General features: G+C 36.5%; 1 protein-coding gene across 5 annotated transcripts in view; it reads right to left on the bottom strand.

Moving 5' to 3' along the window:
- The window catches only part of NAV3 (neuron navigator 3), an 853944-nt gene that overhangs the window by 36631 nt on the left and 801559 nt on the right, over positions 1-15754 (bottom strand). For all 5 annotated transcript variants that reach the window (XM_059186398.1, XM_059186399.1, XM_059186402.1 and 2 more), the window contains 4 exons: positions 11458-11569; positions 3743-3864; positions 1852-2024; positions 73-226 (listed from right to left, as the gene is read on the bottom strand). In XM_059186398.1, coding sequence (XP_059042381.1) covers positions 73-226; positions 1852-2024; positions 3743-3864; positions 11458-11569 — 561 coding nt within the window. The remainder of the gene's footprint in view (positions 1-72; positions 227-1851; positions 2025-3742; positions 3865-11457; positions 11570-15754) is intronic.

The raw sequence follows: 15754 nt of genomic DNA, 5'->3' as shown, positions 1-15754 counted from the left end.
ATAAGCAAGAGTGGCAACGATACAGTATTTTCCGTCTCTCCTCTTCGCTCCTGCAAGGTGGTCAGCACTGACCTGCATCCGGTTCATGGCTTCCCGGATCTGGTCAAGGTGATGAGCAGAGCTGAGGGCCTCTAGTCGAATATCTGTTAATTTTAACTCCTTTTCTCTGAGCTCGCTCTTCAGCTGCAGAATTATCTCTGCCTCAGCCTCTGTGCACTCACAGATCCTGAAGAAGGAAACAAACACACAATCAGTTGCCAGGAGGGAAACCAGGGGATCAGGAAAAGCAATGCTTCCTTTAAGGCTGAAATGCAATATTATCCAGCAGCTACAGAGGTTCTGTGCTGCCAGCAAAACCTAAAGAGGAGGAGAAAGAGTTTTACAAACAGTAATACATTTCCAGGTTCAAAACTGGAAACAGGAACTGTCTTTTTCCTTTAATCCTTTCTTCCTATTTTTCTGAAGTTTAAAAACAATCCATTATTATTCAAGACCAAGTAATCTTCAAAATATCCTTGCGGCTGATATTCATGAGGCTGCATAGCATCACACCATCTCATTCTGCCATTCTTCAAGGGACTTAAATTTCTATTTGCAATTTAGGAAATATTTTTTTAAAGTACTCATGTTTTTAAAACTGATTATTATTATTATTATTATTATTATTATTATTTGCAAAACTGTGCAAAGTGTAACATTATTTGCTACTACACTGTCTTCAAGTTACCATGAAAATCCAATATAAATATTGTAGAAAATAAATCAGGGAGATTAGTTGTGGACATTTAAATAATGGATGAGTGTTATATAATCTCCCTGGTCAGCTCAGCTGATTTAGGGGATCAAAGCTAATGAAGCTAAATCACAGGTTTCAACCCATGCAAGTGGACTAGTCGAGGGCTCCTTGAAGGTCATCCACATCACTTCCTCATTATTTTGTTGTTATTGTTGTTTTGTAGGTAGTTTTGCAGTAAAGAAGGTGCGAGAACTTGTTTTTGATGAACTAGTATCTTTCCCATTTAAAAATATGAGGACTACCTTGTTGATTACAAAATGTTAGTGGTAGGTTCCTCTTTCCTACATAAGTGATGAAATTATCTGGGATACACAAGCATCTTAAATGGTCTTATTAGTGGCTCTGTTCTACATGACAGTGCAAGGCTAGTCATCGTCATGGGCACCCGAAGAAATCCGATTTAAACAGTATATAAAACAGAATCACCTCATCAAAGCACACGTTGTAAGTTCTCAAGATTTCATCCATTCTTGTAACATCAAACGGTGAGCTACTATAAAAATGCTATGCTAGGTTATCTAATGGAATTAAAGGCAAATGGATTACAGCCTGGTTTTTAGGAAAACAAGCTGGACTTCAAAACCAGGAAGACAGAGGAGGAGGTTTCTATCATTGAAATGCATGCGAGGGATTTTAGAAAGAGCAAAGGCAAACGCTGCTGAGTTAGAACTGGCATCTTGGCAAGTTGCATGCATCACACGCCATTTTACCGGGATCTATGCTTGTAGATCACAGGGCCATTTTGCCGTTTCTTTGGTGGCCAGACAAGGGGCGACCTGCATGGAATGCACAGTGAGGCAGAGACATGGACAAAGGCCATTTTGCAAAGAAGTGAGACTGATGACACAGAAGAGTGGAGCGTGAGGTCGCAAAGCACACGGACTCTCATGTGTGAAAAAGGAAGGAGAAACCAGGGCTGCCCACGGTTCTCAGGTAGATCAGAAAACCACGGGCACAGATCGTGTCACCTGACTGCATTTACAACACACACAGGGGCTTGGCCTGCTGCTGTTTTTAAAAGAGACTTCAGCATCCTGCGGAGGGGAGTGACTTACGCAGAGGCCGACTGCGAGGGCTTCATGGATGCGGACCCGCAGTCCCCCGCATGGTGGGGCACTTTTGGCGACGCTGGGAGGGATGAGTCAGTGAGCTCTTCGATGTCCGAATGGGAGGAAGGAGGCTTGGTGGACTTCTTCTTCCCAAAGGCTTGTTTGAATGAGCTTCTCAGCTGAAAAGAGGACAGGAATGACCTTTCTGGTCTGTGTGCATGTGGAGAATTTGGCTTTGGGGCGTTAGTTTGCAGGTGCTATCCTAGCCACTGCCTGGGGTCAGTACGGACAAGCAGAGTATTAACAGGTGCAGCACGGTATCTCTAGAAAACAACGATACCGCGTTTTGTGTTTTGTTTTATTCTTATATTAATCCAGCGCAGCGCAAACACGGAAGGCTTTGAAATAGTGCAAGGTCAAGGGCATGGCTGTCAGAGCACTCATTTAAAACTAAGTACCTTGAAGGGATCTCCACTCCCAATGCTTCTCTCTTCAAGGCAATTTGTTTTAAATGGGCCACTTTAGCGCTACAATCAAGTCATGTCCTGCTGACAGTATAAACTTAAAAAGGAAAATGAAATCAAATTTACCTAACACCTCTTTAATTGTGATTTTTCTATTCAAATTTTCAATTCCCATGCTATTCAAAACCGGAATTGGTATCCCCTACAGCTCTATTCAGAAAGTGTTTTTTGTTTTTTGTTTTTTTTTTACCTCTTCTCTTTAAAATTTGAGATTAAAATGAAAAGACACAAAGAAAAGACATACAAGGTAATCTGTTTTTGAAAGGTATAAAAAGCCTACTGCCAAAATGAATAGCATTCATGCCAAGGTAGGGTATTTTTTATAGATGCATGCCAAATTGTCCACGGTTTATATTCACCTCACTTCCTCTAGAGTTCACCTTGCAGAAACATGAAAGAGTGTGGAATTACAAATCAAGGGAATGAAGGCTGATCAGTATTTTAAAATATTACCTTATAAACATTTTTTTTAAAACAAAAAAAGATATTTCTTTCATTATTTATAGCAGGCACTCAGCAAAATCCTCTGGTGGTTATGTTTTGGATTTCATCAATAGTTGTACTTATTTAAGAAATTACCTTCATTTCATGGTATTAAAAAAAAAAATCCTTTACTGCATGGTTTTTAAACATTTTGCTGTGATAGCGTCTTCCCCTCAGTTTTTTAGCAATTGCTTAGTATCATCATAAATTCTATCTCTAGCACATGTAAAGCATTGTTCTGGGAAAGTACATTTCTATATTTCTGCTATATTCTCTTAAAAAAAATAAATAAACAAAAACCCAAAAACAAACAGACCCAGAAAGCAGACATTAATGTAGTTGATTTCTGAGGAGGTGAAGCTTTATTCACACTATAACCCGTTGAAGTGAGAGGTGGGGAGGCTTTCTAGGTTTCTTCTTTCCCTTTCTTTACAATTCATTTCCTCTCCTCTTCCTCCATCCCTGCCACAGTATCACCACCACACCACCATCTTTTCTTCTCCCTCATCTCCAGGGTAAATCCCTGTCCTGTCATTTATTAATAGCTGTCATCTCAGTTTTCTTACAACAACTTTATAAAATCGGTATTAATTATCCTATTTTTGTAGATGAGAAAACATAGGCCCCCTCAAAAAGTGAAGTCGCCTGCTTATGGTCCAAGTATTAAGTGGTAGAGTTGGGATTCAAACCCAAGAATAGTTCTGACCAAAACCTCTCCTCCTCAGCACCAGGCCACCCTAATTCTGGTGATGAGTACTGCCTTCCGGGGGGCCAGTGACTTGAGGGAGTCCCTTTGTAAACTGCTACAGACTTCTAAATCTCTAAACAAAACAAATCTGACTCATCGTGCACTAATAAGCTTTTGAATAAGATGGATGACCAGGGCTTACCCAGTTTTTCTTCTTCTTTTTCTTGGAGTCAGCATCATTACCACTACCAATGCTGGAATGGCTTGTGGCACTGTTGATACTAGAAACACTTTCAGAAGAATGCTGTCTTCTGATGCGGAGATCTAGCAACAGACAGAACATCACATTAGCTCCCAAAGACTTTCACTGTGAACAAATAAGACTTTTATGCTTTTTTGAGGGGAAGTCTGCGAATAAAAGTCAACACGGCTTTGTACAGATCATTTCAGTGCAGTTTTGGATTTGTAAGTTTAATAAAGTACCACCTTATTTGCTTTAATTAACTGGGTTATCGGCATTAAGATTCACTGGTATCTCATAAGTCTGTAGCTCTGCTGGTTTAATGAATTCTGAGTTTTATCCAAAAATAAAATGCTATGCTAGTGATTTCTCCTGAATACCTGGATCAAGCAGATCTTCCAAAGTGATTTATTCCAAATGATTACTTCCATGGCATAAATGGAAACTCATAATAGCATGAGAATTAATTGTGTCTTTTTAATATCAGTGCTTTGAATAAAGCTACCGAAGCCAAATATATTAATTTTCCATTTCACAGAATCATACCATAATAGAGTCAAAACAAACTTTTGAAGTCATTTAAGCAATTCAATTCAGGTGACGAAATTGAAGTGCAAAGAAGTAACTTAACCAAGGTCAAAGAACCTGTGAGGGAAAGGTGCTCAAGAGAGAAACTGCATAGACTGCATGTGTAAACTAAACAGGAAACATATTTAAGACGATGCAATTCTTCCATCATAGTCCCACCCGTGACCTGGAATAGTAATAATAATAACAACATGTAATATTAAAGCTAGCTTTTACTATGTGTTTACTCTGTCCTGGGATTATCTAATTTCATTCTGTTTTTTTTTTCTTTTAAAGATTTTATTTACTTATTTGAGAGAGAAAGAGAGCACAACCAGGGGAAGTAGCAGAGAAAGAGGAAAAAGCAGATTCCCCATTGAGCAGGGAGCCCAACACAGGGCTCAATTCCAGGACCCTGAGATCATGCGTGACCTGATCTGAGGGCAGATGTTTGACCAACTGAGCCACCCAGGTGCCCCTTATCTAATTTTATTCTTAAAGCAAAGTGTTGAAGTAAGTTTAATTATGAAAAGTAATTTCATCAGAGCCACACAGATGAAACACAAAAGAGCTAATCCAACACCTAGGCAGACTCTAATATCTGTTGTGCTAAATGCTATGTGATATGGGCTTGCCATACTTCTCAAAAGCATGTAGTGCTTCTTTAGTCACACAAGATAACTTGAAAAAAATAACATTTGATATTTAATCATGTTTTGAAGATACTCACTTATTCCGTACAATCAGCTTATAAAATTTATTTATAATTGTTGAAACTGAAATTTCATCTACTTACTACGAACTGATAATAAGTGTTAGTGGAGACACTAAGAAATTATAAAATTTTTTTAAGGTCAAATCTGCTTTAAGGCCAAACCTATTACTATATTTAATCGGCATCAATTAAGATTTGTCAAGCAAAAAATCTCAGTGGAACTTCCAAGGTGTCAGAAATTATAATATAGCTTTCAAAAAGCTTCCATAGAAACAATAGTATAAAAGCAAAGCCTTTCTGGTTGACTGCTTTATTTAACATTACAACACCCCATGACAATGAAACTATAACTGTTACTTTCAAATATAATAAGGGAGTATATGTGTGGGTACGTAATACATGTATACATATCTCTAACCTTAGAGTTATATACATACATATCACTAAGTACCTTAATTTTTCCATTAAGATAATAAGCATGGTGACAATTTTATAGGAAGGAAAAAAAATAAAACAAGTTTTCAGAATCCATAGAGTTTGGCCTCTTAAAAGTCCTTTAAAAAATAATGATGAGACTTTACTGTGGTTACATGCCCAAAATATTGCCCAAAATACTATCAATGTCAAAACTTAAATGAAGGTGAGATGTCTAAATTATAACCATAACCACTATTTCTGCTTCTGTACCTTCGCTTGCTAACCCATGAGGAGATGGAAAATTACCAGCAAACTTTGTATAGGCATTCTTTAACCATACAACCCCTGCCCAGAATCGAACCTAGCAGAGTGGCCAATCCCAGACCCCCACCGGCTCTGGGCCGAGAGATAATAGCCATCCGGCGCCAGAGAAACCCCCACCCAGAATTGGACATGACAAAGTGACTGCTCCAGGAACCCCCACCCAGCTTTGGGTACGGGAGATAATAACCATCTGGCATCCTGTGGCTTGACAGGGAGACCCCGGCCAATCCTGAGGTGACACATACCCTAGAGGTGCCAACCAAGCAGTTTGAAGAACAACAGCCCGTTGACCTAACCAATAATCTGTTCCCAGCTTTTTCCCGCTCTGTAGCGCGCCAGTCACATTATAGAGTTGCTGTTTGATTTTCCTGCGGTATGTAGTGATTTGTTACGAGATACTATGATGTATGCTAAGTCCCTGCCTCCCCAAAAATAGAGTATGAAAAGTGCTGTGATCCTGAGCTCAGGACCTCTTAGCGTCACCGGCAACGAGTGCGCGGAGGTCCCGGTTCGAACTCGTAATAAATGACCCTTTGCTGTTTGGCTTGGACTCTGGACTCTGGTGGTCGTCTTTGGGGGGTCTCCGAATTTGGGCACAACAAAGGCATTTATTTATGCATGCTATTTTGATTGAACAATAAAGGAGCACAGTATCCCTTAATCAACAAATATGGAAGCTATATGAATAAAGAAAAGAAAAATATGCTGGTATTTATTTGTGTTTTGAATTTCTGCTGTGACTGTCTATAAGCTTTTGTGATCAAGATACATTATTTGTTAGGTTTTTCCCTAGTAACCGACTTTTATAAATAAAGCAATTATATTAGGTGTTAAAGTACTCCAGAGTTTTTAATATATCCAAAAATTATAAATTGTATTTGACTTTGATTAACCCTCAAAATTTAAGCAGATGAGTTAATTCTTACTATTGTAAGTCAAAAGTAGTCCTTAAGGGTATTATTTACTTTCAGTTATGATGGCATTTACCAATAAAGATTAGCAAAGGAATGATTTCAATGATATCATGGAATGAAAGGAATGCATTTTACTCATCTCTAACAATTCCTTCCTAGTGCTTGTAAGTATTGATTCAGTACATGTGGCATCATAGAGCTTTGTAGAGAATGGTTGGCCCAATGGATGTCGACAATATGAGTGAATGGAGAAGCTTATTTTACAAGTCTGTATTTCAGTTACGTACTTGTTCATCCATTCATTTCCTTTTCTTACCCTCCATACCAGCACTGCCCCGGTTCAAGCTATCACTATCACTTACTTACCTGCTTGACAGCAAGAATGGCTGTCCAAATTTCTCACCTTCAAACGCTTCAATAGATGGTAACTAGAGAATTCTCTTTAAAAGGAAAACATCATCACTCCCATACTTAAGACTCTTCAACAGATTCCCATTTTAATAAGAAAGAAAGCATTCTAACTCTTAAACAGGGCCTAAAAGTCCCTCAGTAGTCTGGTCAGTAATTCTCTCTCTAACCTGGTTCTATGTGTTGTAACTTTGCTCACTGTACCAGTCCCATAAAGGCACTAGTCCATTTTCTATCTCAAGGCTCTTCTGGAATAGTCCTCTCTCAATACTTGAGTTGATCATTATTCCTTGGAGCTCCCTTTAAATGTTGCTATCTGGGGAAGGCCTTTCCTGACTATGAACCTCTAGGAGGTTCCCTGGTACCCTTGTTTTCCATGGGCACCTAGGCCTGTTGCTTTTATAACCTAACTATTTTGGCATACATATTCAGCTATGTCAGCGATCACAATTATTTATTTCCTGCTCTCCCATAAGACTAAAAGCTTAATGAATACAAAGATTATACCTGTTTTGTTTATCATTGTATACCCGGGATGCTGAACAAATTACGGCAAGTAGTAGGCAATCAACAATCATTTGTAAGTAATATTATTATTATTCATTGAATATAACTATGTTTGCCTAACATTCCTAAAACAGTATTCACTCTTGATAGCAGTTTACTACATGTTTTGTTGAACTGTATTGGCATATCACAAGGAAAAATTTTATTCTATGTTTGTACACAAAGGTAGTGACTTAAAAAACAATAGTATATTTTGAAAAATAAAAGTAAAATTTTCCATTACTTTACTTTTCATAAATAGTTATATAGATGTATTTCTATATAGTTAAAGTTATACAGAGATCTATTCACATCTCTGTGGCAATTGATTGTGAGCCCTTGAGTAAGGACTTTTTTGGAAATCTTTATATTTTGAGATATAATAGAGTGGATAGTATATACTAGGTGTTCAAGGAACATTTGTGCATGAATAAATAAATTTATTATATTATAGACTACTATTATTTATCATGCCTGGTTGATAAACATGATGCACAAATAGAAAATAGAAAGTTACATTCATTATGTGAATTTTTCATAGTTTGGCCTGCCTGTGTTGCCCCACTCCAAATATATATTGTAAGATTATATGTTACAAATTTATCTAAGATAAATATATAAAATTCTCAAAAGCCAAATCTCAATATGATTTCAGACTGTAAGTTTATAACTTATACAATCACCTTAATAACCAATGGAAAACAACATAATTAGTCCAAGAGACTTTATTTTCTCCATGTTACATCAATGGTCAATATAGTAAAAATCAGTTTGTGTTCACTGAATTGAATACGAAGTTTTAATATTACATAAACCTAATCTAAATATCCTATATACATTTATAATTCCTGTTTCTGTGCATTTTAAATCTTGTAAAAATATTTTTAAATCTTTCTTGACCAATTTGAATATTAACTGTTATTATCTTGCTTATTTTATGTGTCTCTCCCACATACAGCAGAGGAGTTCCTTTTTTTCAGTTCCAGTAGGTATACAAGGGTACCTGTTGGCTACAATAAAAAGAATCCTTCCAGAAAGTTTTACTTCAGTGACTTATACTGCATTAAAGAAAGGATTAAGCCTTTTAAAATCCCTTCTGGACCTATTTACGACATGAAGATTTAGAACATAAGCTGCTTTATTATAGCTCTAAGATAAGCTTTAAATATGCAGTAATTTTCCATGTGGCATATAAATCAACTCCCCCACATGGAAAGTTGCTAAATTCTTAACAGAAGTAGCCCCTAGAGAACTAGTTTTTCCTTCAATTTAAGTATATCTCACTTTATATAATTTTTTCCCTAAAATTTAAATTCAAGTTTTTAAAAAATTACATTTTTAAAATCGAAATTCAAATAAGCCCCTTTTGTGTCATAAGGCATCATCATGGCCACTTGGATTGAAAAAAAAACAAACAACCCTACCATTGGTCAGAAAAGACTGAACTTAAATAAATTAAGGCACCAAAGTATACTACAAATTTGGATAGAAGCACAGTATTTCCAGAAAGATATCACAAGGGGACCTCATCCAGCTTAAGGGTCAAGGAGGCATATTTAGTCCAACTCTTATAAGGTTTCAAAAAGTTTTTATGTTGAAAATTTTAAGGAGATATAACCAGAACACAAAAAGAACTTCTAGAGAATTAGAAGTAGTTCAGGGTAGCTGAAATATACAACATGACAAAAAAGCAGAGAATACGGTCTAAAGCAGTGTCTAGCTAGTAAGTGGCAGCCAATAAATATTTGCTGAATGAACAAAGCTGGTGAAGAAAGATTATGTCATGTTAAGAAGTTTGCATTTCATCCTAAGGGTAATGGGACATCTGTATATATATATGGTGTTGACAACAGCTTTGGTTTCAGAATGATATAAAGTGGTGCAGGATGAAAGGCAGGAAGGCTTTAGGAGTTTATGGTCATAGTTCAGGGGAGAGATGAGAGATGGTGTTAGGAGGATCAGAGAAAAGGGAACAAATCCGAGAGATATTTAACAGGTAGAATCAATAGAGCTTAGTGATTTAGTGAATGAAGAGAAGAGGATTTATGAATGACATCTAGATTTATGGCTATATAGAAGGATGGAGGTATCGTTTACTGAGGCAAGGAACACTGAAGGCAAAGCAGGCTAAGAGGGAAGATGACAAGTTCAAATTTGGAGATGTTGAGTTTAGTGTGACAAACAGACATCCAAAGATAACCAAAGACAGCTCTCTCTGGGGCAGCTAGGTTTATAGATCTGTAACTCAAAAGAGTAGCCAGGCCTGGAGAGATATATTTGACAGCTATCAACACATAAATGATAATTATAGCTAGAGGATTAGATGAGTTTGTACAGACTTTTAGAGAGGATGAACAGACTCACTGTGTACCAAATTTTTTTTTTCCCTTAAATTTTTTATTTTTTATAAACATATATTTTTATCCTCAGGGGTACAGGTCTGTGAATCGCCAGGTTTACACACTTCACAGCACTCACCAAAGCACATACCCTCCCCAATGTCCATAACCGTGTACCAAATCTTAAAGGAAGTCAATTGAGGACTGGGTTTTTAATTCCAACATTTAACAAACGGACACAAAGGAGTGAACCTAAGAAAGAAACTTTGAAAGAGATTTCAAAGAATCCAGAGAAAAACTAAGAGTGTGAAGAGATGAATGTGTCGGGTAGTATAGTAGGACATCAATATCAAATGCTATTTACACGTCAAATACAATAAGAATTTTAAAATGTTGTACTGGATTTTGTGTCCTATAAGTCATTATGGATCCTGGAGAGAACAGTTTTGGTTTGATAGTAGGAGAAGCCATATTCCAGAGGTCTGAAGTGTGACTGAATTTTGGAGACATTAAAAGATTCCATAAAATGGCTGCAGGATTCACTTGGAAATGGGAAAGTACATGATAGGGCATTCAGGGTATAGAAAAGCTTTTTTTTTTTTTTTTTTTTTTTGGTATGTTGGTCAAGAGTTAGGACATGAATAAGTAGAACCTATGCAAAGAAAAAAAATGACATGACATGAATACAAAGCATCTCTTCAGTGGGAAACTAAGGAAGGTATGGTAGTAAATAAGATTATTATTATTTTTTTAAGATTTTATTTATTCATTTGAAAGAGAGAGACAGAGAAAGTACACAAGCAGGCAGGGAGAGGCAGAGGGAGAGGGTGAAGCAGACTCCCTGCTGAGCCAGCCAAGAGCCTTATGCAGAGCTCGATCCCAGGATCTGGAGATAGTGACCTGAGCCAAAGGTAGAGACTTTACCATCTGAGCCACCCAGGTGCCCCTATTATTGTTGAGAACTGATAAAGCATAGTAATAATGAAAAGCAAACTTTTGGACCTTTTTCTTACTGTTTTTAACATTTCTGTAAGATATGCACCTGTCTATTGCCTCCATCCAAATGATATTTTCCTCATACCTATTACTTGATATTTCACCATATAGATTATTTTATTTTTGTTTACAGATCTAGATTTTCAGACTCCTTACAGGGTGTGTTTTGCTTGAAGTCAGATATAAATGCATTAAGCAACCTCCCCCACCCCACTTTTACCAAATCAAAGAGAAAATTGTGTGCATAGAGGCAAATTCCTTAAGGTTAACTAAAAAATTATTGATAAGGAAATCTATTGTTCTTAATTTCTGGCATTTTGACTGCATTAAGGCCTACTTATTCATTATAAAAGGCAGTGCCACTGAGTAAAAGCAGCTTCACACCAATAAATAAAATAAAATGGGTATTTATTATATTGAATGAAAAAATGGCAGTATTTCTAAATATACCTTTGGGAGGATGGTCTGGACCATTCAGTGCTCCCTGGATAGCGGCCTGGGCAGCAGAATTCTGGGCCTTCAGCATTTCAATGGTTTCTCTTAGTTCTATAAGTTCAGACTCCTGTGAAACAAACAGAATTTAGAAGTTTTAATGCCTAAAGAGAAAAGTAAAATGTCCTTGTTCATAATTCACCATCATACGGGTTTCATTTTATGTAGTACTAATGTCTGGGGAGATTTGGATGCCTGACTGACCTTGTCAAGTCATATCTAACAACTTCTTATTTATCTAAATGTAAAGGAGAATTTTAGAAAAATGTCTCAGTTATTCTCATATAAATGTGATCTGAATAGTCTTTATTCCTTTCAAAGGGTAGCATCTAAAGCTGACCAGTGCAACATAAAGCAAGACATCACACTGCACATTTGATACCACACTTATTAATACCACCATGATTAGATCAGAGAGTAGTGAGCAGAATTGCATAGGTGCCTCACATGGCATTTACTGTCAGCCGGAAACCCTGAATTCTTGTTGAATGAATGACTTCAGATTTTGTCTCCTTTACATTGCCCTTGGGGAATTGATTCTTTATATTCAAGTATAAAAGCAGGAACTCATCCCTACCTTGCCTTAACTACACGTCATCTTATTAAATTCTGCTGGGCAAATCAAGGTCATCTTAGATTCTGATACTTTTCATCCAGTAATATTCCCAGTATGGAGACCCAATTTTACCAAGCCAAAGCAACACGGGAATTTTTTTTTTTTAAGTGAATAGAAGTACATGCAATCTACAGCTCTTAAATGATACCAATTTATTTAAAAAAAAAAAAAAAAGGTAGCCTACACATCAAATTGTTATGAAACATCTCTTTTCTTATTGAACTCAAGATAACTTAAAGATGTGTCCCAATGAACATAGACATGATTTTTCACAGTTATGTAAGTGAATTGTCAGAAACGACTATAAGGAAGAATGAAGAAGATAGGATATATGCCTCTCCAAAAAAGGAAGTAGAATATTGTTTCAGCATGGGCAGTATTTCCCTGAGGAGCTCAAAACAACTCTAAAAATTAGAATTGTTGTCAGCCTCTTAGAAGGAGAATCCCTAGGGAATGTAAATTGTCATTCATCATTTTCTGTAGCATCTTTGGCAGGAATTCAAAGAATCAGGCTCAGTTTCTTCACTCTATAGTAAATAGCTTATTCCTAGTCTCCATCTCCCAGAATATATTAAAAAGGTAAGATCACCACAACTGCTTTTGGAGGAAACATCTTCAGATGTAAGAACATCCAGAGACTAGTCTAACCCTGGACACTTGAAAAAAAAAAAAAAAACCAAAAAACTAAAAAACTAAAAAACCCAAAAAACATAAAATAGGCAATGCTAAGTGAAATGATAGCCAAGTTTGGAACAGATACCTAGTATGTCCTATAACTATTTTCACTGGATATCTGACATATTTCTAATAGAGGACAGATAATTAAAATAATAATAAACCCTCTTACAGACTTCTAATAGTTTATAAGTCAAAGAATCTCATAATGAGCGATCGGTAGCCACCTCCCGGATTCACAGCTGGATCTTCAAATATTTGACTGTAATTTAATTTGCATATATTCATCAAAAAGGAAAAATAACATGTTTGTGGAAAATTTCCACTGCCATAATACAAAATTCAGACCCAATTCATCATAATTTCTCACTATCTCCAAGTTCTATCTATAATTTTGTCCCTTGCTCAATCAGTAATAGGTAAGTTTTCCAAAATTTAATGTATTTTCCATTTAAAATAAATCTCCCAATAGTAAAATGTTTACAGAAATTCATTCTACCTTTACGAGAAAACTTCACAAAAGGAGTTCTATAGTGCATACTTAATGAATCACATAATTTAAATAGTAATTTTACAACATATAGACTAGAATACACATTAAATTTTAATGAAAATCAGATTTTCATCCTTGAATTTAAAATCAAGAGTGCTCGTACTATGGATTAAAAAAATCTGCTGAAAAATGTGGCCTTAGGTTGAAAGAATAAAAATGGAATGAGATCTCATGCAAACGTCTAAAAAATACAGCTTAATTTTATGAGTAAGCTGACTTATTTCAATGTCTAAACTTTACTCTTTTCTAGAGAAATCTCTCCTCAAAACTGTTTTTAAAAAGATTAGAAGTGGAATGCTCAGGGAATATTGTTTTTTCAGAAAACTGCATTTAATATGAGATAGAAGAATGGAGGCTCTCACTGCTAGGATAAATGAGGCAGAAGAAAGAATTAGTGATATAGAAGACCAAATGACAGAGAATAAAGAAGCTGAGCAAAAAAATGAAGAATGATCACTTTTAAAATTCTTTTTTTTTTAAAGATTTTATTTATTTATATGACAGAGATCACAAGTAGGCAGAGAGGCAGGCAGAGAGAGAGAGAGGAGGAAGCAGGCACCCTGCTGAGCAGAGAGCCCAATGCAGGGGCTCGATCCCAGGACCCTGAGATCATGATCTGTGCCGAAGGCAGCGGCTTAACCCACTGAGCCACCCAGGCACCCCCTAAAATTAAGTATTTTCTTTAAAAAGATTATTTATTTATTTGAGAAAGAGCGGACACAAGTGGCAGGGGGAGGGGCAGAGGAAGAGGGAGAAGCAGACTCCCTGCTAGACAGGGAGTCCGATGTGGGGCTCGATCCCCAGACCCTGGGGATCATGACCCGGGTCAAAGGCAGAACCTCAATTAACTGAGCCACCCAGGTGCCCTTAAAATTAAGTAGCTTTAAAAACACAACCGCTATTAAGAGGCTAGTCGTTATACAGCATGGCACAATAGACCCAAAGGCAGAATAACTAGGTAACAGGTCCATTCATTATGTAAATTGGGAAAATCATATGTATGAAAAAATTAGGTTAGCCAAATTCATATTAGTAGTTCTTCAGGGAAACTTGATAAGTATAAGTAAGGGCTTATAAGATACTCCAGTGACTTTCATTAAAAAGATAGTTAAATTTAACACTGATAATCTCTCCAAACCTGAACTAGGTGTCTCTTCATATCTGCAAAAATCCTTCCTTCTTCCTTATTTCAGTTAATGAGATCCACCTACCACATCACTCCAACTATCACTCTATCCCTTTCACCGAGTTTTCCCGTATGATCTCTCCCTTTGCTTTAAGTATTTTTCTCATCATTAAAGGCCTGGTGAAATATCTTCATATGCTTGAAACCTCTTAGCTTTCCTTTCAGGTAAAAATGTCCCTTCTCTGCACTTTCAGACCATTTAATGCATTCAGCTTATTTAGTTGTTGTAGACTTTGTCTTTTCACTGATATTTATGATCTCAGTAAATTTTGGGATGATTTTGTTCAAATGTTCTAGTCTATGTTAAACAGGTGTTTCTCTCCTTCAAAGAATAATGTAAAGCTTCAATTCTACATATGTTTTAACAATGGGGTGTTTGATCACCTACAGTGCCATATCAAAACATCAGTGACGTTATTATTCATTCTAAACAGAAAGTCTGGATATGGCTAAGTCAGTGAAATCGTTTCCTTCGGATGGCAACAAAGTCAGGTTTCCCTTTCTCTCTTCCAGGAGTAAGTACGTAAAGATTAATAAAAGCATTTTATAATGGAAACTTGGCTGAGACTTAGAAATTGTTTTATAATAGTTTGTTCCTAGTCTTCTTTTCTTTCTTCTTCATAATTACAGTTGGTGGTTCACATTTATTTTTAAGCTATGTATCTTTTTTAAAAAATATTTTTATTTATTTTAGAGAGAGAACCCAAGCAGGATAGAGGAAGAAAGAATCCCAAACAGGCTGTGAGCTGAGCACAGGGCCCCAGGAGGGGCTAGATATCACAACTCTAAGATCACTATCTTGAGATCACGACCTGAGCTAAGACAGAGTCAGACCCTCAACTGATTGTGCCACCCAGGGTATCCCTTAATTTATATTTTTCTAAGATGACTATAATGCTTAGAAATTACAATGCTGCTTCCAAGTACAATTATGAAAGCCTCTTTTTCTGAGGGGGGGTGCCTGGTGTGGAGTAGATCAGAAATATAATAAGAAGCAAGTTCTAGAAATAGCCAAATATAAAATCCTTTGACACTCTGAAATATTTTCATTTAGTCTCTTTATTTTGAAGGGGACCAAATAAAAGATACTTCAGTTTTGAGACTCTTTATTCAACTTTCAGAAGAAAAACCTGGAAAACGTATATGCCATCAAGATATAGGCTTAATGCCTCTTCTAATTCAGTAGTTATATACTGTATATACAGTATATACATTGTATACTAAA

The sequence above is a fragment of the Mustela lutreola genome, chromosome 8 (genome assembly GCF_030435805.1).
Source record: "Mustela lutreola isolate mMusLut2 chromosome 8, mMusLut2.pri, whole genome shotgun sequence".
In the NCBI taxonomy this organism is placed as follows: Eukaryota; Metazoa; Chordata; class Mammalia; order Carnivora; family Mustelidae; genus Mustela; species Mustela lutreola.
Note: the sequence above shows the minus strand (reverse complement) of the source record. Positions and strands in the feature narration are given on the sequence as shown.